At 48.4% G+C, this 22,645-nt stretch overlaps 2 protein-coding genes across 3 annotated transcripts; one reads left to right on the forward strand and one right to left on the reverse strand.

The window, feature by feature from the left end:
• The first annotated feature begins 2,654 nt into the window (after nucleotides 1-2,654).
• On the forward strand, nucleotides 2,655-17,565 carry LOC147027422 (RING finger and transmembrane domain-containing protein 2-like). Its single transcript, XM_085876792.1, has 8 exons — nucleotides 2,655-3,138; nucleotides 4,558-4,634; nucleotides 10,563-10,663; nucleotides 10,755-10,908; nucleotides 12,774-12,920; nucleotides 16,631-16,696; nucleotides 16,929-17,030; nucleotides 17,176-17,565. The coding sequence occupies exons 1-8, from the start codon at nucleotides 2,913-2,915 to the stop codon at nucleotides 17,308-17,310; spliced, it is 1,008 nt and encodes a 335-aa protein (XP_085732918.1). The 5' UTR covers nucleotides 2,655-2,912; the 3' UTR covers nucleotides 17,311-17,565.
• A 782-nt stretch (nucleotides 17,566-18,347) lies between these two features.
• On the reverse strand, nucleotides 18,348-22,379 carry TUBD1 (tubulin delta 1). 2 transcript variants are annotated; one of them, XM_085876790.1, is made up of 8 exons: nucleotides 22,165-22,379; nucleotides 21,750-21,897; nucleotides 20,940-21,156; nucleotides 20,515-20,743; nucleotides 19,451-19,585; nucleotides 19,003-19,101; nucleotides 18,640-18,817; nucleotides 18,348-18,539 (listed from the first exon to the last, which is right to left on the reverse strand). In XM_085876790.1, exons 1-8 carry the CDS (start codon nucleotides 22,328-22,330, stop codon nucleotides 18,437-18,439), a joined length of 1,275 nt encoding a protein of 424 aa, XP_085732916.1. In that variant the 5' UTR covers nucleotides 22,331-22,379; the 3' UTR covers nucleotides 18,348-18,436. The 2 variants fall into 2 exon arrangements, with proteins under 2 accessions (XP_085732916.1, XP_085732917.1); XM_085876791.1 differs by lacking the exon at nucleotides 20,940-21,156 and having other exon boundaries at nucleotides 21,851-21,897; nucleotides 22,165-22,330.
• Between the last annotated feature and the right edge of the window lie 266 nt (nucleotides 22,380-22,645).

Consider the following 22,645-nt stretch of genomic DNA (forward strand, 5'->3'; position numbering starts at 1 on the left):
CTCAAAGCCTGCTCTTCTGCTCTTGCTCACCCTCTCTCTGTTCTATTCACCCTCTCATTTTCCCAAGGTCATCTGCCATCTGCTTGGAAATCTGCTAACATCACTGCCCTGCATAAAAAAGGTGCAAAAACAGGTCCCTGTAACTACAGACCAATCAGCCTTCTCCCAATCATCAGCAAGGTTATGGAATCCATCATCGCTTCAGACATGAAATCCTTCCTCTTCTCCAATGGCTTGATTTCCAATCATCAATTTGGTTTCAGACCAGGTCACTCTACCCTAGATATGCTGCTACTGCTCTCCCATCAATGGATGGAGGTCCTCAATGCCAGACAGGAAATCCGAGCCGTATCCCTGGACATATCACGTGCTTTTGACACAGTCTGGCACCCTGCCCTACTCACCAAACTCTCTTCCCATGGTATTCAAGGCCATCTCCACTCATGGCTCGCAGACTTCCTCTCCTGTCGCAGTCAACGTGTGGCCCTAAATGGAGTTCTTTCATCCCCTCTTCCTGTGCAGGCTGGAGTTCCTCAAGGTAGCGTTCTGGGCCCTGTTCTTTTTCTGGTTTTCATCAATGATCTCTCGGACTCTCTGGAAAATCCTCTATTTCTCTTTGCCGATGACTCCACCCTCTGCCGTACCATCTGTCATCCCTCAGACCGGCAAGCAGCAGCTTCTTCGCTCACTGCAGATCTGGATAAAATCACAAACTGGTCCAACACGTGGAACATGTCTTTCAATCCAGACAAATCTCACACTCTCACTATGTCTCTTCGAAAGGACCGTTTACAAAACCCCCCCATCCACTTTCTCAACAATCCTCTGGAAGAAGTCTTTTCTTTCAAGCTTCTGGTTCTCACTATCTGCCATGACCTTTCCTGGGAAAGTCACATTTCCAACCTTGCCTCAAAAGCCAGTCGCCGACTGGGAATCCTCCGTCGTGCAAAGTCCTTCCTCGGCCCTCTTGAGCTCCTGACTACTTACAAAGCTTTTGTCCGTAGCCTGATGGAGTACTGCTCTCCCCTCTGGGCTGGTGCTCCTGCCTCCCACCTTTCTCGACTTCACGCTGTCGAAACCAGGGCTTTTAAGATCATTGGCATCTCCCGCAATGAAGCTGAGTCTTTGGGCCTCTCACTCAATCACCGCAGGTTGGTCGGTGGTCTTTCTGTCTTCTACCGACTCCTCTCCAGCCTTGCCCCCCTGCTCTCTCTGCGATTTGTCCCCACCACATTTCCACAGGGCGCTCAAGGTCCGCCAACAACCCCCTTCTGGTAAAACTACCAAAATCACGAATCACTGCTCATCTTCACTCTTTCATTCCTCTTTTTTCCCGCCTTTGGAATAAACTTCCTCACTCTATTCTTTCCCATTCTTCCCTCCAGGCTTTCAAAACAGCTGTTCACCACCACCTCTTATCTTCCCCCATCCAAATCCTCGATCTTTTCTACCCCGATAATCCACCCAAGCCCACTTCCTTCAATTCTCCTGCTTTCCTTCCTGAAAGTCCCTTTAATGTCCATCTTCCCCTCGCCATGTTCCCCGTCCCATCCCCATCCCTCTCCCTTCCACATTTCACCTGTGTCTGTTCCCCAATGTTTTGTCCCTTCCACTCCCGCCCCTCTTGTCTCATGCCTCATTGCTGTGAGTTGTGTGTTCGCTCTCATACGAGCCTCGACCAAGGTATACAAAAAAAAAAAAAAAAAATTCCATTGAAGTCGTATGTGTTGTTCCTGAGAAGTTGCAAGTATTTGTGGACGGACGGGTGGACGACGTGCCATCCCGTAAACTCCCCAGAACTACATCACAGGTGAGCTAAAAACCATCCCTGGAAATATCACTACAAGCCAACTACAGTTGGAAGCTGTCCGGGGCTCAGGGACGATCATGACGAGAGCCCTCGGCACAAAACTTAGAGAACAGAAAACTTCACATCTTGGTCCAGGAATCGTGACCCTCTTACTGAGATGAAGGGGGATACTTTGAGCCCACCCTGGGAGGGCTCCATTCCACATTCTGAAACCCGCATATGTTGATACCAATCAACAACACATATACACACACACACACACACACACACACACACACACACACACACACACACACACACACACACACACACACACACACACACACACACACACACACACATATATATATATATATATATATATATATATATATATATATATATATATATATATACACACACACACACACACACACATATATATATATACACACACACACACACACATATATATATATATACACACACACACACACACACACACATATACACACACGCACATATATATATATATATATATATATATATATATATATATATATATATATATATATATATATATATATATATATATACATATACACACACACACACACTCTGACATTATTTCACGTTAAATCAGATGATTGAGTGTTCAGATGTGTTTGTATGCAATTATGCGGTTCGGTGTGAACTTCAAACATCGGGTGTTGTAATCGTTTATTTGGCTGAGGTTTCCTGTTGTTTCCCTAAATCAGCTGAACATACACAAACATCATCGCAGTTTTGATGGACGCGTCTCCGTTGTTTCACATTTGTACAATGTACGGCGGCCATGTCGGTATAGTAAGTGTCAGTGTGTCCGGAAGTGCGCTGTTCCTGAGGTTTTACCGTTTGAATCTGAAAAGACCATTTAATGTAAAAAGAACGATGGACAGAGGAACAACCTGAATGAGGAAGTTGTGAGAACGCGGTGAACATGGATATCTCAGGGTGACCGAGTTACCATCGATCAGTTCACACCGAAGTGTCCTCCAAATCGCAGATCTTCTAACCCATCACGAGTTTATGAACCTTTGGTTCCCAAAGGTTTTCTATTTCGAGCGAGAGTTTGCTTGGTCCGATGGCGAAGCCAGTGCAGGCTCAGAGAGGAAGAGAAACCAACGGGGACGTCTCCTTGGAGATGTCTGGGTCGAGTCAGGGTTCGTTCGATGGTGGAGAGAACCGCGGGGAGGCTGCTGGTCCTGGCGCAGCCTTAGCCGAAGTGCGGCCTCTCTTGGTCTGGTTACACCGGGCACTTCCATTCCTCATACTACTCCTACTCAAACTGGGATTCCAGCACCGCACGGGTATCTATTCACCATCATCGTCACCGCCACCACGACCATCAACACTTCTTCACGATCATGATTACCTCTTTGCGGCCCACCATCATGACCTTCGTCGCAGTGTGACCCCATCGTCGTGGCCGTGAAACCCCCCCTCCTCCCCTCACCGGGTGCGTGACCTTCCCCCTCCTCCCCTCGCCGGGTGCGTGACCTTCCCCCTCCTCCCCTCGCCGGGTGCGTGACCTTCCTCCTCCTCCCCTCGCCGGGTGCGTGACCTTCCCCCTCCTCCCCTCGCCGGGTGCGTGACCTTCCCCTCCTCCCCTCGCCGGGTGCGTGACCTTCCCCCCTCCCCTCGCCAGGTGCGTGACTTCCCCCCCTCCCCTCGCCAGGTGGGTGACCTTCCCCCGTCCCCTCGCCAGGTGCATGACCTTCCACCCTCCCCTCACCAGGTGCATGACCTTCCACCCTGCCCTCACCAGGTTTATGACCTTGCACCCTCCTCTCACCAGGTGCATGACCTTCCCCCACCCTCCCCTCACCAGGTGCATGACCTTCCCCCTCCCCTCGGCAGGTGCGTGACCTTCCCCCCTCCCCTCGCCAGGTGCATGACCTTCCACCCTCCCCTCACCAGGTGCTTAACTTTCCCCCCTCCCTTCGCCGGGTGCGTGACCTTCCCCCTCCTCCCCTCACCGGGTGCGTGACCTTTCCCCACCTCCCCTCACCGGGTGCGTGACCTTTCCCCACCTCCCCTCGCCGGGTGCGTGACCTCCCCCCTCCTCCCCTCGCCGGGTGCGTGACCTTCCCCTCCTCCCCTCGCCAGGTGCATGACCTACCCCCCCTCCCCTCAACAGGTGCGTGACTTCCCCCCTCCCCTCACCAGGTGCATGACCCCCCTCCCCTCGCCAGGTGCGTGACCTTCCCCCTCCCTTCGCCGGGTGCGTGACCTTCCCCCTCCTCCCCTCATCGGGTGCATGACTTTTTTCCCCTCCTCCCCTCACCAGGTGCGTGTCTTCCCCTCCTCCCCTCGCCAAGTGCATGACCTTCCCCCTCCACCCCTCGCCAGGTACGTAACCTTCCCCCTCCTCCCCTCACTAGGTGCGTGACCTTCCCCCTCCCCATAACCATGACTGATCTTTGGGGCCATGACTGCGTTACCGTGGTTGTATCCTACTTGTCTGGCCATGTCCGACCCTACCCCACCCCTCACTCTCTTAAACTACGATCTACATTCTGCTCATGCTTGACCACCACTCACTATGACAACGCTGGTTATCATGACGCATCCTCACCCTGTTGCTTAAAACCCTTTAACCCTCCACCATTGCCTCCTGTTCATGTTGAATCAAAATCTCCTTTATTTATTCATTTTCACTTTTCTCAGCATTTTCCTTCATCTGAATTCACTCAGGACTTGTCTGATTCCTTCTCTTGCCAATTTAGGTCTCGCCATATTGATCGGATTGTTTGTCACCTTCTCCTATGGAAACCATCTGGTGAAGAGCCAAGTGGCCCGAGGAGTGAGTACAATAATGGCATCACTCCACTCACCCCTGTGTACTGTCCGAGTCATGGGGTTTTTCATCATGATAGAGATCCAGGACACGTACGCCGCCACAGATTCAGGACACGTACACCACCGCAGATTCAGGACACGTACGCCGCCGCAGATTCAGGACACGTACGCCGCTGCAGTTTCAGGACGCGTACACCCAAGGTTCACAACACTGCACCCTCTGCCATTTGGTGTGCTCGCCACCTCCTGGTTTGGCAGTGAGTGTCATAGGAGTAACTGTGTGATTGCCCAACACATCTTGTCTGTCTGTGCTGACAACGGCTGTATAACAGAACTCTTTTCGGCAAGACGGTTGCACAGCAGCTGCTTCAGGTACTTTGACTTTGTTATCAAATACCTTGAAGTTCCACAGACACAGAAATTTTTGTTTATGCCTGCACTGACAACGTCGCCAGAGGCGTGATGTTTTCGGGTCATCCGTCCATCTGTCCGTCCATGCAAATTACCTCTGCCACCTAAGGTGGAAGGAGGTTATGTTTTCACTCCCTCTGTTTGTTTGCAGGATATCTCAAAAAGTTGGGTGTGTCGCAAGGATGAATGGGTGGAATTGATGTCATGGGTCACGTGGTTCGGCAGCCATGTTTTTGTTTTACAGTTTAAAAAAAAAAAAAACCTTCAAAAGTCTTCTCTGAAATGCAGAACAGATCGAGGTGAAACTTGATATGTATGAGGAACAAACATATCTCCACCCACGATGTCATCGGTCATGATTTGGCAGATATGATTTTTTTTTTTAATAAAACTTTAAAAAGCTTCTTCTCCAGAACGGCTTGACAAATTGAGGGTAAACTTGATCCACACGTTCCCCCAAGCCTTGGAGATACCAGGGTGTTCACGAATAATTAATGTCACATGGTCTGGTGGCTCTATTTGATTGAACGAAAATCTTTTAAAAAATTTTTTATTTCCCTTGAACCTCCTCATCAATCGACATGAAACTTCACAATTATGACGTAGCATTGATGGGGAATATGTGTTTTAAATATTAACCTGATTGAACGCATGGTTTGGCAGCCAGAATTATTTAATATTTTGAATCGGGGTTCAGGGATTTAAATCAAACTTGGTAGAACATATATTGGTGCTGCTTAAGCAGTCTCCTTGGCTATTGGGAACAATCCTGGACAGGTCGCCACTCCAACACAGGATACCAGCAAGCTGGCACTCATTTTGCTGACCTCGGAAGGATGACAGGCAGAGTCAACCCCACCTGGTATTAATTCAACAGCTGAGGGGGATTTAAACTCAGGATCCTAGGATCCCAAGCCCACCACCCTAACCATAAAGCCAACACCAGGCATCTTCGCCCAAGAAGATCCTCAAAAAATTTCATACCGAGTGGATTTGGCATTCTACGTATACAATTATGTCGTAACGAAGACACCTATGACATCACACAAAAAAATCACACTTATTCCCCATGCAGAGTACTTGCCATGTACCAAGTTTCAATTTTTTTTCCTTGATGTGGTTTTGGAGATACAGAGGTCCAAAGTTTTTCCTTTTTTCCAACATGGCTGCCACACCACGTGACCCATGACATCATATTTATCATTTAAACATTGCATTTGAGTAGTTGCTCCTACCAGGCGTAGTGGCGTGCGCCTGTAATCCGGCTACTCTGAGGCTTGGGTTGGAGGATCGCTTGAGGATGGGGGCTCTGCACTGGGCAGGGTGTAGAGCAGCCCGGAATCATGGCGAAACCCAAATCCTGATCCCTGTGTCGTAAGAGGCGACCAGGGTTGCGTCAGGAAGGGCATCCGGCGTAAAACCTGTGCCAAATCAGTATGCGGATCATAACGGATGATCCGCTGTGGCGACCCCTAACGGGAGCAGCCGAAAGATGAACAACAACAACATTTGAGTAGTTGCTCCTGTGGTGAAAATTTCACCTCAATCCGACAAGCGGTTGCAGAGAAAAATCGAACTCACGTTCTGTGCAGAGGCAAACAGACCCAAATGCAATACTCTCTCCTCTGGTGAGGGTAATTGGTCAACGCTACACAATTCAACTGTTTACCACTGAGTGAATCTACCTCACTGCATTAGGAACAAGAACCAAACACAATACCCTCGGGCATTCAAGGTCAACTGTTCAAACTTTCAGTGGTGTTAGTCAAAGTCACACGTAGTCCGCCAGTGTTGCAGGACGTCGGACCATCCTACCAGATAGGGTACACATAACCGGGCCATTTTCTGCCCCAGCCATCAACATGGCTGTAACATCACCCTCGACGGGTCAATGGCCATGACTCGGTGATGACACACCCTCCTCCTCCAAAGGATGATCAACACTCGGTGTCCCCACATCATCCTTACCGAGCAGTTGGTGGGTGATTGACTCACTTGTTAGACTGACACATGGGACATTGCTTACCTGATCTGAATCGCCGATATCGTTATCCCTGAATATCTTTTGTTAACCAAAGATGACGACAATTTTGGCGGTGTGTCCTACCTGCAAGGGTGACAACTTCATCGGAACTATTGGCAACTTAATGGGTCACTTTGGCCAGGACCCACTCATTTCCATGGGCTGCTGACTGCATCCACACTACATCTTATGCCAATTGACACAAGTAGTGTGCTGACCGTCATAGTAGAGTGCTTGTCTCTGGCGGACTGCACTTCTCTCGGCACACATTCTGGTAGTGCTGGCTGTAACAGTGAGCAAGGTATAACTCCTTACTCGACTTGTAGACGATGTTCATATCAGAGCTGAAGTCGCAACAGCATTCTTTGGAGGTGTTTCGGAGCTTGGCGCAGATCCTTGGCGATTATTTCAAGCGGATTGTGATCGGTATGGACTGTCACTCTGAGGCCATACAGTGCGTGTATTGGTGGAATTTTTCCAGTCCATACATCACCCTCAGGAGTTCCTTTTCAATCTGGGCATACCTGGTTTCTGGATCTGTCAGGGCCCCGCTGGCATACCCAACCAGTTGACGACGTTGCAACAATGCTGCACCCAATCCCTTCTCAGAGGTAACTGTTTGTCGTGTTAACTCTTGTTTGACATCATAATACTTCAGGATAGTGTGTGCGGTGATGATCTTCTTGCTATGACCGAATGCCTCGTCATGGCTGTCAGACCAATGCCAAGTCACATCTGTTTGCGCCTCACCATACAAGAAGATATCAACATGTAGTTTCTTGCATCCAGGCAGGCCTGACAAAGCCTGATTGACCCGACGTTGAAATTGCTCCAGTGCGGACTTGATGCTGAATGGCATCCACGGCCAACGGTAACGTTCAAAGTGTGAGTTGAACGTTGTTCAGTAACATTGTGTGGTCGAGTTTGACATGCCAGAAAAAAATTATTATTGGCATCAAATGTGCTGAAAACTTTGGTACTGGTCAGATCTGCGAGGATCTCTTGAATCGTTGGTATGGGGTAGTGACTGCAGTGCCTTCAGAAAGTATTCACACCCTTTGACTTTTGTCTCATTTTCTTGTTTCAGCCTCAATTTAAGATGGACTTGGTTTAATTTTTTTGTCACCGATCTACATAAAATACCCCATAATGACAAAGTTAAAACACGTTTTTAGAATTTTTTTCTAAAAAGATGAAATTTCTTGCGTCAATAACAATTCAGCCACCTGAGTCAATACTTTATTGAAGCACCTTTGGCAGTGATTGTAGCTTTGAAGCTTCTTGGGTATGTCTGTATCAGCTTTGCACATCTGGATTTGGGGATTTTCTCCCATTCTTCCTTGTAGATTTGCTTTAACTCTGTCAAGTTGGATGGAAGTGTCAGTGAACAGCAATCTTCAAGTCTTTCCACAGATTCTCAATGGGATTCAGGTCTGGGCTTTGGCTGGGCCACTCAAGGACTTTCACGTTCTTGTTCTGAAGCCATTCCATTGTTGCCTTGGCTGTATGCTTGGGGTCTTTGTCCTGTTGGAATGAAAATCTTCATCACAGTCTGAGGTCTTTTGCACTCTGAAGCAGGTTCTCCTCAAGGATTTGGCTCCATTCATTGTTCCCTCTATCGTTTCAAGTCTCCCAGTGCCTGCCGCTGAAAAGCATTCCCATAGCAAAGTGCTGCCACCACCATGTTTCATGGTATGGATGGTGTTAGATGGGTGATGAGCTGTGCTCCGGTTTCCACCAGATGTAGTGCTTTGCATTCAGGCCAAAGAGTTCAATTTTCCTCTCATCAGACAACAGAATATTTTACCTCATGCTCTCAGTCTTTTACGTGCTTTTCAGCAAACTCTAGTTGTGCTGTCATGTGCTTTTTTTCTCAGGAGTAGTTTCTGTTTGGCCACTTGTCCATAAAGCCGAGATTTGTGAAGTGCTGCAGAGACTGTTGTCCTTCAGGCAGGTTCTCCCATCTCAGCCAAGGAACTCTGTCGTTCTGTCAGAGTGGTCATTGGGTTCTTGGCCACCTCCCTGACCAAGGTTCTTCTTGCCCAGTTTGGTCGGACGGCCAGCTCGAGGAAGAGCCTGTGAAGTTCCATATTCTTTCCGTTTCCTCATGATGGAGTTCATTGTCCTCTTGGGAACTTTCAACACTCTAGAAATTGCTTTATACCCCTCCCCAGATCTATGCCTCCTCACAGTTCTAGCTCAAGAGTTCTACAGACAGTTCCTTGGACTTCATGGTGGAGTTTCTGTTCTGACATGCACTGTCAGCTCTGGGACCTTATATAGAAAGGTGTTTTTTTTTTATTTTTTTCTAAATCATGTCCAATCAATTGAATTGGCCACAGGTTGACTCCGATCAATTTGTCGAGATAAAGGATGATCAAAGGAAATTGGATGCACTTGAGCTCAATTTGAAGTGTTGTAGCAAAGGGGTTGAATACTTGACTCGACATTTCAGCTTTTCATTTTTAATTGATTTGTAAAAATTTCTAAAACCATGTTTTCAATTTGTCATTATGGGGTATTTTGTGTAGATCGGAAACAAAAATTTAAATGTACTCCATTTTAAATTTGGGCTGTAACACAACAACATGTGACAAAGAGGCGAGGGGTGTGAACACTTTCTGAAGGCATTACACGTCTCATGGCTGTGTTCAGGTCCTTCTGGTCCATGCACATCCTCAATTTACCCGTCATTGGCCTTACAACTGTCACCATGCTGTTGACCCACGGAATCGGTGTTGTGACTGGGGTTAGAATGTTGAGATGCTGCAGTCTGTTAAATTCCTCTCTCAGTTTTGCTCCGAGTGCAACAGCAACTCCATGTGGCGGGTGTCTCTCTGTGATGGTCACCTTCAAGCAGTCCTGTGCCTTCAAAGACATCTCCATGACGTTGCATGACATCTTCAAGCAATAGTGGTGCCTGCACGTGCTGCTCACACCATGTTTCAAGCAATGTGAAGAACTCAAAGAACGATTGATCCATCAGGATTTATTCGCAGAAGGTTCAGTCATTAACTAACAAGCACAGTCTTTGCCGCCTCACCACAGCTCCGCACATGCGCACCCACGTGAAACACTGCACAACGTCTGAGTACTGTAACAGATGGCCCAGTCCTTGGTGGCCAGTCCGAATTCACTCGCACCCTGGTAATTATCAGTTTCCTTTTTATTTGTACGACTCCATGCTTTCAACTTGTGAATATTTATATTCATTTCTTTGTATTCAACGTTATTTAAAACTTGCAACAATCCGTCTCGATAGCATTCTGAGTACTTTTTCAGAGTTCAGAGCATATGTAGGCCGCTTTTAAACGCAAGTCCCACAGCAAAACTCCCCTCGGATGACATGGCGGGTCACGGGATATATGACAATCAAATCGCCGTTTTTAATTATTGTTAAATCATTTACCACCGACACACAGAAATGAGTGCAGCACATGACGAGTGTACCACATGATGAGTGCACCACGTGATTGAGGGCTCTGTGTGCTCAAACAGGAGAAGCGTTCGTCCATCCGTGCCTTACTAATGGCCCTTTACCTCATGGGAAATGTTTTATTTCTCTACTACTGCTTCCACTCACAAAACCTTCACCTCAGGTCAGTTACATAATTTTCTCGATCGATTAACACTCGTCTTCCTGTGCACTCGGTATCATTGTTCCCTTTCCTCATACCCTGCACCCTCCAGCCTCCTGTTTCTCCCTCCGAGCCTGGAACCGCTGCACCTGTGGGACCTGCTCTGGGTTGTGGGAATTACTGACTTTATCATCAAGTTTGGCACAGTTTTCCTGAAGACCTTGCTTCTTGCACTGCCTCAGGCTCTGCTGCCATTCCGTCATCGGGTAAACTTATCTTTTCTTATTTTCCCTTTATAAGTGGTGAGGTCCAATGGTATCAATCTTCTGCTCTGCCTTGACCACGATACTCTTCCACCCCGCCCCCAGCAAACTCTCTCCACTCTCCAACCACCCAATGTTATTGATAACACTCCTCATACAATCCTCCCTTATCAATCACAATCTACCTCTTTCACTCCTACCTTGCTCCCTCAACCTGCCCACTTTCTTTGCCATTCTCTCTTCATCCATCCACACCAAGTGGCCAGCCCACTTCAGCCGGCTTATTATGGATTTCCCCATCAAGCTCATCTACACACCAATCCTCTCTCTCTCTCTCTTTCTCTCTCTTTCTCTTCTCTTTCTTTCTCTTCTCTTTCTCTTCTCTTTCTTTCTCTTCTCTTTCTCTCTTTTCTCTTTCTTTCTCTTCTCTTTCTCTTCTCTTTCTCTCTCTCTTTCACTCTCTCTCTCTCTCTCACTTCATTCATCCTCCTTCTATCCACCCTCTTCACTCCTGCAATCCTCCTGACCGAGTTGGTCTCGCAGACATGCAACCTCTGTTGTTGGCTCTGTCGGTGCCACCATCTCCAGACTGTAACAGTAGACCAGCATTACACAAGACCCCAAACCTTCCGCTTCAAGTCCTTTGATATTTTTCTGTTTGCCATTACTCCCTCCACACGACCCCATGCATTCACACCCACCTGAATCCTCCTCTGCTTCTGATGTAGCATCCTCGGTCACTGTGCCCCCCCCCAAATACTCAAACCTATATTCCTGTCTGACTGATCTCCTTTCCCTCGAACCTGATGTTCTTTTATTTTCTATGTTGCCCGACTCACATCACCTCAGTCTTCTCCCTACTCATCTTCAGCCCATGCTTCCCAAATGCCTCCTTCCACTCCCCCAGTACCTCCTGCATCTCTCGCCCACTCTCCTCCATTAAATCCTCCCAAGAATAGCCTTCATTTTTACTCTCCTCCTTACCAGCTCCATCACCATGATAAACATGAGTGGGCTAAGAGAGAGAGCTTTCCTGTCTCAAACCGATGTTCATGCTTGAACTCCTCCAACATCCTGGGAGCAACCAAACCCTTCCCTTCATTCCCTCCCTTCCACCAACCTAACTTTTGCTTATGGCACGTGTGTGTGTGTGTGTGTGTGTGTGTGTGTGTGTGTGTGTGTGTGTGTGTGTGTGTGTGTGTGTGTGTGTGTGTGTGTGTGTGTGTGTGTGTGTGTGTGTGTGTGTGTGTGTGTGTGTGTGTGTGTGTGTGTGTGTCTCGCTCTCGGCCTCCTCCAGGTCCACAAATCCCAATGCCATTTCACCTTGCACCTCCAACCTCATCCCATGACCTTTTCTAAACCCCTGTTGCTCTTCATCGATCTCCATCGCATTCTTCCTTATCCCCCATCGAGAATCCTGTGCAATACCTTCATTTGATTTCGTAGTGCAATGCCACTGCACTTCCCCAGCTCTTGAACATCACTCTTCCTCTTCAAAATCAGCATAATTAGCCCTGTCCTCCAATACGGAATCAAACCCTCTTTGACATACATTCAGCAGCCTCTTCTTCCAATTGACCCTCACACCTTCTGCTGCAACGAGCACCTCTGCATACACCTCATCAATGCCTGTCTCTCTTCCTGTATTCATCTTCTAATGCTGTCTTCACCTCCTCCTCCTCCATGATCTCCACTAACTCCACATAATACAGAAACTCCAACTCACCATTGCTTCCTCCCCAGTTCAACAGCTCCTTGAAATATCCTTCAATAATGGCACAAATACTTGTACTGTACAATTTTTCATATTGACCGAACACCACCCCATATTGTATTTCTGTTACTCACCGAGTTTATGCCGTGTGCAGGGAAGCTGTTACGAGGTGGTGGAGGAGGGAAGCTTGTTGTACCGAGTCTTGGCTCCTGTGCGTCTCTGGGTCACGTTCCTTGTACACAGTAGTCTGGATGGCTTCCTTCTGGGATTTGCACTCTCCATCCTTTACCTGCTGCTTAAGGTGTGTGAATCTCAGAAACTGCCCCGACAGGAGGTGGGATTCATGGCCGGATGGTGCCGTTGTGGCAACCGAGGAATTGAGGCTTGCTTTATATTGGGGGGTGGGGGTGGGTGGTAGAGGGCAGTATATTTGTGCAAACCAATATATCATCCACTTTGCATTGAGGGGATTTGGAATTGCCATAACTACACTTACGATTGATTACAACCATGTGACTTCCATAGGAACCCTTACTAATGCTACTTCTGTGATGTGTGAGGCAGGTGCACTTGGTGCCGGCTGACTGTTGTTGAGAAAACTCGCCCAGACCAAGCAATGACCAATACTCTGAGTTGAAATACTCATTGTTGCATGCACAAAGACAGATTTTAAGCAGCAAAGTCCAAAATCTCTCTGTCTCTCTTGGACAGAACACTCATTTATATAAAGTGTTGTTATGGGTGTTTTCCCACCTGAGGAAACAGCAGGAGATAAGATAACAGGGAGTGGTAGTCATCTTATTCTGACAAAGCAGAGACCAAGGCTTTGTGAAATCTTAGCAGAAAAACATATCACTCGATGTTCCTCAATCTCTCAATTGGCAGAACACTATATATGGTTTGTGTGCGAGCGTCAATTCTCCCACTCATTCGTGGTTCGATATCCGATTCAAGCAGTTCGATTCACAGGACAAAGGGCTCCCTCATCCTAAGGGCAGTACATGTTGCAATCTTGTTAAGGCAAATATGTGGGCTGCTTCCTCTCTTTAATGACATGATAAACATGTTTCTTTTACTAGAAAAACACTAATACGCCTCAATTCTGGGTCAGATCTTTTTCCCAGGATCCTTCTTGATGAACAACTCCGAATATGGTGACAAAACGACTCGTTAATTACAATGCTTTGCAATGGAGTTGAAACCTTTGAAAACATACAAGTGGAAATGGGCATCATCACCTTGCACGACAGAAAATGGTTGATGCAGCATATTATGTTTCACAAGACGGAATAATTATTTTTCTTCCACAATGACACGATCTTAACAACATAGTGAACATGGCCAGGGTCTCTCGACATTACGGATAAAATGGAATCATTTTTACACAAACTACTAAAACAGGTTCATGTGAAAAAAAACAATATGAGAACCAGTGCATGATACTCGGCAGGTCAGGTATGGGAGCACGCGCTGGAGCAACGCGTCACTGCGTCCACTTTCCTGCGTCCGTCCGTTCTGTCCACTTCAGAGGCCTCCGTCTGGCCATCCCCATCTTCTTGAGATGCCGATCAACCTGCTGCAACCACGAGGCACGTGGTCAGCCCATTGGCTTCCACCACTCAAGAGACTCCCTCGCTGAGACTATCTGATGAGCAGGATCAGCGTCAGGAAAATGAGCCACATGTCCACACAGCCGCAGCTGACGCTCACAGACGATGCAGGTAACAAATCTCATTTGAGTGTCAGTAACTGCTCGTTGGACACAGTCTCACCAATGATAGCCAAGGATTCTGAAAAGAGACCTGGGACCAATGGAATGAAGTCTCCGTCTCAGATCCCTGGTCAGCGTCCAAGTCAAACATCCGCAGAGCAAGACTGGAAGCACCAAAGACCTGAAGACTCGGACTTTCGTCCTCCCGCACAGGTACCGACCGCCACACCCCACGATCCAGTGAATCCATGACTTCCCAGGCCCGACCCAGATGTCTATTGACCTCTGGCTCAGTCAGCAGAGACAGGAATATCACTGCCAAGGTAAGTGAATCTCTCAGTGACCTCAACATCCTCACCACAAATGGGTACAGACAAGATAGCAGCATCCAAGATGTAATTGAAAGCCTGGATCTTAGTTTTAAGCTGGGAAACCCGTAATCCCAGCGGCTCCGACTCCTCATTCAGCACCTCGAGGGCCCCCAGGATATCCAGTCTCCGCAAAGATGACTGCATCAACTGCAAAATCAAGGTCAGACATCCTGACATCCCAAACGATGCACCGCAACTTGATCTCTCCGACATCCTCCTCAGAATCCAGTCCATACAAGTGCTGAAAAGTGTGGGGGGCAGCACACACCCTTGAGGAACTCCAGTAACAACTGGAAATAAGTCAGAGATGGTACCACATCTCACCACTCTCAGTACCAGAGTATAGTTCAGACATCAGATTGATAAGTTTTGGTAGCACCCCATGTAGACCGAGAATCCTCCAGAGGGCATCCCGATTCACTGAATCGAAGGATTTATGGAGATCAACATAAGCTGCAAGCGGCCCCTGCCGAAAATCTCGTCTGCATTCAGTGAGGACCCGAAGAGCAAGGATAAAGTCAATCGTTGACCTCTTTGGTGTAAAGCCTGACTGCTCTGGACATTGGTGCTCAAGCAGATGGTGGTGAACCCTATCAATAATTAATCGGGCAAAGATCTCGTCCGGCACCGAGAGCAGCGTCATCCCTTGGTCGTTGTTGCAGTCTTGGCGATCATCCTTCCCTTTCCAGAGAGGTACAACAAGGCCGTTCTTCCAGTCAGTTAGGATGATGCCTGTGTTCCACACAGAGCACAGAACTGCATGCAGCGACACGAGTACAGCATGTCCACCAGCCTTGAGAAGTTCAGCAAGGATGCCCCAGATCCCAGGAGCTTTACCCCATTTCAACTGGTTCACCACAGTCTGCGTATCCACAAACGAAGGTGGACCACAGTTGGAGGGTCAGCAATAGGGATAGTAACACCCCTGACGTCCAACTCGAAAGCTGATGGATCAGCCTGGTACAGCCGCTCAAAGTAACCAGCCCAGCAGGCCTTCACTTCGGACTCCTCTGTCAAGAGCCTACCACCCTCAGTTCTAACTGCAGTACACCGAGGGACGGTCTTGGAGGAACGCAATGCAGGAATTCTCCTGTAAGCAGGACGAGAATCACTTCACCACAGCTGATGCTCTACTCCCTCACAGATTTCTCGCACATAGGCCTCCTTGTCCACCCTCAGTGCAGTGCACTGCACGTACAGTTTTACGCCTCAACTCTCTGAACAGCTCAGCTCTGTCATTAAGCCTGGCCTTGCAACTCTGGTAATGATACTCGCACCTTCTGTTAACTTCCGGCCATTACACACCATTAACACCAAAAGCGTTCTCATCATAAGTTTTCATGTTGTTTGGACTTCATTTGGAGTCACTCAGCTTCCTGTCTCCATCAAAGCGACATTGGTTCATGTTCATTGTCCATCCATCCACCCTAACAGGAAAGCATGTGCATGACAAGTATACAACAGCTGACCTACCTTGGCTTAATGAGTGAATACTAGTTGAACCATCAATCACCAAATTATAACACTCAACACGAAACAACCCAAATTGGTTATTTGTTAATATTCATAATACTAACACAATCAGCCTGATGTTGGTTCACTGGTTCGTGTCTGGCTTAAGATCTTCGGCTCCTGAGTTTGAGCTCCTTTTTGTTCCATTAAAATTACACCAGGTGGGTTGATTCAACCTGTCATCCTTCCGAGGAAAGCAAAATGAGTACCAGCTTACACGGAGGAATGCACCATTCGAGCATCCTGCGTCGGAGTGGTGACCCGTCCAAGATTGTGCGCACAGAGCCAAGGAAAAACTGCCTTGGCACCCCAACGCGTCTGAAGACACAAAAAGTGGAACTTCTTCTTGTCGCACTGATTTACCCATTTCCTATTTGTGTACAAGTCATGGTAACACAGTATGCGTGTGTGTTGCAGTGTATGACAGTGTACAGCAGACTGCCCTGCCTCGGAAGAGCCTGTTTCAAATTGTGGCACTGCCAGGTGAGTCGTTTTCTTGTCATCAAAACAGGATAGTAATTACATGACTCACGCAACAGGTACCTCTCATGACTCTAAATCAGTACTGTCTGTCGTAAACTTCAAATAACAAATGAAATGCTCCACCCCCCCCCACCCCCCCTCCAAAACGGTTTTAAAAAGTGGAAAACCTATCTTCATCAATGCCGTAGCTTTCACTCACTACCAAATGGTCTTGCTATCTTTTGACCCTTAGCCCATGGGCCTACCAGCCAGCAAACAGCAATGTGCTCAGGCTGGTCAGCTGTGCCCCATCTGCCAGGGAAACTTTTGCCGCCCTGCTCTGCTTCTGTGCCAAGTAAGGCTGCACAATCACACCACATGCCCACATTACACCGTGGTTCCGTGCACACACATTTGTAATCCTCTGTCCAAGTCACTGCACAGCCCTAAAGGGAAGCTGCGAGCTGATTTTGTCTCATGGTGCATTGTGTTGATGGCAGCACGTATTCTGTGAGGAGTGCATCGGTCTGTGGCTGGACCGTGAGCGTTGCTGCCCATTGTGCCGGCTGATCGTGTGGGAAGGTGGGCGGCGAGGACGGGATGGCGGTACCTCGACCCATCTTCAACTTTACTGAGACCGGTTTTCTTCAGGACTATTTAGCTTCATCGGCAACGGGCCGTCCTTGGACCGTCACAGGAGACATCAAACAAGTGCCCCACTGCAGCTGCATGGACGTTTCGCCAGTGGAGTGGTGTTGGAACTTTTCCGTCAAAGTACTCGTGCTCATTCTGATTGTCATTATTCTGTGGGTTGCTGGAAATTTGGCAAACTCAAACTCTGGTGTGGTGAGACAGCACAGGCCTCAGGATAAATGGCTCTTTTCTCATGAGTTTACCTGTGCTGTTTATTCCCTTTAAACATAATCTACGGTATGATCACCAAAACTTGGCTTGCTCTTTAGGGAAACTATCCCACTGGCACCCCCATGGACGTTGATCTACGTGAGAGGGCTGCGCTGCCATGTGGGGCTTGTTTGGTTCGAAACAGGTTTTTCTCACATCAAGACTCGTGGAGAATTTTGTACAAACATCACATTCCAGGAAAATGACAGCACAAGATTCCCCAGTACTTTAACAAAAGGCTCCAACAAGAGGGATTTGAACCTCGAAACCAGCTCGTCTCACGTATAGCTTGAGGAAGATGGAGGAGAGACGGTGAAAAGGAGAGAAAATGATGTACAGACAACCATGTTTTTCATTCCTGTGCAGCATCTCCCTTTCAACACCGTACGTGCTCAATAAGGTGGTGCTTCGTGCACGACGTTTCCCGAAGAAGGAAGGATGATCTCTGATAAATTAATTTTTAAGCACCCATATTGGTTGGAATCCCAGCCATGGAATCGGTTGGGCTGGAATGTGGGTGAGTTAGGGTTACCAAACACGATGTTCACATGGAAATAAATTTTAGTTCAACAAGAAAGTATTTTCAGGTGAATGTTGTTCGCTTCATTCAAAACACCAGCGTGGGGAGTTTAAGATATCCAATCGCATATCAAAGATGTTGCTCTAAAGAAGAAGACAACAAAAAATTGACAACTTCAAAAATGTGCTTAAATATTCCATGTGAGGATCTTCGCACAAACGGTCCAATAGAAATGATTGCAAGTACGAGTTTGAAACGAAACGAGCCAATGCTGGGTTTTATTGCATAGAAAACTTCAAATACATTTCACTTGAGAAGAGCAGAGAGACAGGAAATGCTTACAGGTGCCGGTAACTGGACAGGACTTGCTCAAGAACTGAGAAGCTGGATAAGAAGTCATCTTCCGTGACTCCATGTTCAATGTACTGATGGATGTACGCCCTGCACAGACAAAGGGACAATCACGTTAGCTCAAGGGACGAGGTCCCGATGGAGCGCCTGTCACGGCCGGTTCGGTAACGATCCCCGAATTAAGTCTCACCTTGTGCCGAACATGTCCCATGCACGACGAAGGGAATCGTCGAGCGACGCGGGGAGCTCGTTCGTGAGCAAAGCCACGGATTTCTCGTGGCCTCCGAGAGGACGAGAACACGTCCACACAGTAAGGCCTCGCTCTGGAGGCACCCACGCAGGAAAGGAGGAAGGGGCGGCCAACTTGGCTGCAAGTCGGAAGGACAGAATTGGAGCGTTTGATAAACGAGAAAAGTAAAACAAAAGGGGTTTTGTTTCCACGGGGAAACAAATATCCTGACGGAGAGCTATGGGATGGTCTGTTATTCAAATGGCAGCGGCGAGGTAAGAAAGCAAAACACAGAACATGTAAACGGTGCTGAGAGATCCTTACCGTATTCTGCGGAGTCCGTATCCTTGCCACGCAGAATGAGGAGACGAGAGACGCAAGAGGGGTGAGAGGGACTTTTCATGGAATTGCACCTTCTAGAACCTGTGTGTGATTACATCATCATTGTAGTAAAACACAAGAGTGAATGCCAGAGATGTTTTCAGTCACATTTAAAATAAATTAAAAAGTTTCACTCAAGAACTCAAACTTTGGGTCTGTTACACATTATGAACCACTCAAGCACTCACTTCCTCACTCTGTATTCCATTTACCATCTGAACTTTCATCCCCATCGGCGGTCTAAAAGGTTCATTATTATTACTTGCGTTGTAGACTTTTACTTTATCAGTAGAAGAGCGAGGCCAATTAAACGGGATGGGTGCATGTGTAACGGGGAGTCAGCACGGACGACGCATGGAGCGGTTAAAACATCACGGGTCTTGCCACGTACCGGTGGTGAGGTCACGCAGCAAGCTGGTCCACAGATAGCAGGTGAAGTCCCTGATGTCTTCGGCGAGTTCCGGCACGGCTTGCACACTCACCAAGCGGAACTCCGGGCTCGGCACGAGGCTGCCGGCCAGGTCACCTACAAAACCACCATGACCCTTTATGGACCTCCACCCAGAGATGACGAATGTTCAGTTTGAGGTGCAAATCACCAAACAATATAAAGTGCAAATCACTTCAACACACTCATGCATTTACCAATTCTCCACTCGAGGCTCAGTTTTGTGGAGGGCTGACCATGGGCTGAGGAAGTGCCGTTTGACCGGTCTGCGTACCGATTTATAAATTATTTTGCCCACCTGCCTTTGTTACCTCTGCCACCGAAGGTTATGTTTTCACTGGTTTGTTTGTCTGTGAGCAGGAAATCTCAATAACTTGTGGACAGATTTGGACTAGACATGGTGGAAAGGTTGGGTGTGTGACAAATTGATTAGATATTGATGAAGATCCAGATCTGGAATTTTCATGATTCTTTACAATGGAGAGAAGGGGCCAAAAATGATACACAGCATAATATTTCAGAGGTATGGATAGATTCTGACAAAACTTGGGGGTTTAGTTGAGTGGGTGACAAGAACAAGCCGCTTAGGCTTTGGGTCGGGTCTGGCTGCAGGCCCAGCATTGCAACGCGATACAAAACGTAAACTGTTGAGACTGGCAGAGACGTGTGCTCTCCCGAGTGCCGTTCTGGTTGTTTGTGTTACCATAGGGTGGTGGGTGTGTGACGGGTGAAAAGCTGATTGCAATTCTGGCAATGACCATGAAGGTAGACAGTGGTCCCATAACTGATATACTTTCACCTCCCTCCCCTCCCCAGCCAACCAACTTTCCTTTTCACCACTGTTAGCAGCTCAGCCAGGACAACAACAAACATGGTACATGGTACATGGTGCATGGTACATGCCACATCCAATGATGCATCACAAATGCATAACAGTATAACGAGAGCGGTATTTTATGCGATTAAAGACACCAATGCTTTACACATGACCTGCACAACCCTCTCACCAAGAGGATCGCACGAGTAAAACGGGAGTGTGGGCGGGCGGGCAGGCTGCATCACGGTTGCGAGGTGTTGGGCTATAAGGCGATTTAGGTCTCGCAGGGCCGGGCGAGCCAGGCCCAGGTGCTGCCGGCACGCGTCGTGCAAGCCGTCGTTCTCATGGAACAACACGGCATCTGCTGCATCGTGCAAAGCTGCGAGGGAAAGCATGGCGTTGTAGCTCTGCACGATAACCTGGAGCGGGAAGGACAGGGAAGAGAGCCGGTGGTGATCAAGACAAATTTTTGATAATTTGGGGGGAAAAAAAAATTCCTTATATTTGCTATTATTTTATTTAAATTAATGTTCAAAACACAATCTTAGCAAAAGTCAGCATTCCGAAAATATACACAAGAGAAGGTGAGAGGAACAACTCAGTTCCTTATTATACCTCCCCTGAATTAAATGGCCAAGTCACATGATTCACAATAAACGCCTTTGGGTACTCGTCACGAAGGAGCTGCGTGAGCCGTGACCCAAGACCAGAGCCCGTCCCACCCGCGAGGCTGAGTATGGGAAGAAACCCGGCGAGCCGGTCGCATTGTTCGACCTGCATCCGAACTATCGCCATCACGTCCTTGCCCCATCGTGTACCCGCCACGCCGTACCTGTGAGTGAGAAGCCGCCACTGAAGAGGGAGGAAAATACAATTGCCATTTCTACAAATCACGTTTTACACTTACTGATGATTTGTCATCCTGAAATGGCTGACTAGGCCCCCAATGAACGTAATACCCCTCTTCCCCTCTGCCCACCACCCCCAGAACGACAGGCAACCCCTCCCCCACCCCCACAACCCTGATTGACGGCCAACCCCCCCTCCCGGGTTTACAGACAAACCCCCCCACCGCCACCCCGAGTGAAGGCCAACCCCCCATCCCCTGCCCAGAATGACGGTCAACCCCCCATACCCCACCACCTCGAGTGATGGGCAACCCCCCATACCCCACCACCCCGAGTGACGGGCAACCCCCATCCCACACCACCTCGAGTGGTCAACACCCCCATCCCACACCACCCTGAGTGACAGCAAATCGCCCACCCCACACCTCACGTGATGGTAAACCCCCTCACCCCGAGTGAGCGGAAAACCCCTCCCTCTCATCCCCCGAGTGACGGTCCAACCCCCTCCCCGCCTCGAGTGATGGTCAACCCCCCACATCCCTATCCCTTCCCCCACCCCCCACATTAACGACCAAACCCGTATGCCCAGTTGTTCCCCGAGCCACGTTGTTGGTGAAACACTGAGTGCGAGTGGTACGACCATCCAGCCCGCCGTGCACTCGCCACACTCGCCCTCACCGCCTTGGGCTCCATGTCCACGAGGACGGCGCGAGCGACACTTTCACCTGCAACAAAGACCGCACCGCGTGGACCGTGACGTCACGTGCAAACTTCATTTCCCGCCGCCCACCGTCGAACAAGTGTGGTCAATCATGGATTACATCAATTTGATCGAACAACACCCGCGGTAAACCAAGTTATCGATGGTTTAAAAATAATAACCACCGGTACCAGTTAGGGTCAAACAAGGACACGTCACACCATCCGTGGTCCAGTTTTACACCAAGACCTTCCAAACAAAGTCAAAGACCCTTTTCCTTGCCGGTTATCACCTCGTGAGGAAACACTGAAGAACCTCTCCAGACTGGTCTCCCTGTACTCCCGGTCTTTTGACCCAAGGCCAAGCACGGAACCGCAAGCGTCCTTCCACAACTGGGTCAACAGCTCCGAGCCCACCTGACTCCCGCACTGACCCACCTGGAGGGTCACCACGGACATCCCCGCCCGGTTCAATCGGAAAATCTCGACTCTTGTCCGCAGGGACCGCGGGTCCACCTGTTCGTGCGACACCCACACATCTCACGCTCATATCCGTGACAATCACAAGGAACGGTCTCCCTCCCCTCCTCGACTCGATTCCACCTTTTCAGGACCAGCACTGAAATCACGTATTAACCGATCATAACACTTTATCGATTACAACTCGACCAAAACACATACACCGCCCAATAAACTTGATGCAACCGTTTACACCTCCCAATAACAAGCTACATGAAATCACATCGGTGTCGGGGACAGTCGGTATTACTGTAC

This window comes from Eptatretus burgeri, chromosome 4 (genome assembly GCF_056783735.1).
Source record: "Eptatretus burgeri isolate ZD-2024b chromosome 4, Ebu_testis_v1, whole genome shotgun sequence".
Lineage (NCBI taxonomy): Eukaryota > Metazoa > Chordata > Myxini > Myxiniformes > Myxinidae > Eptatretus > Eptatretus burgeri.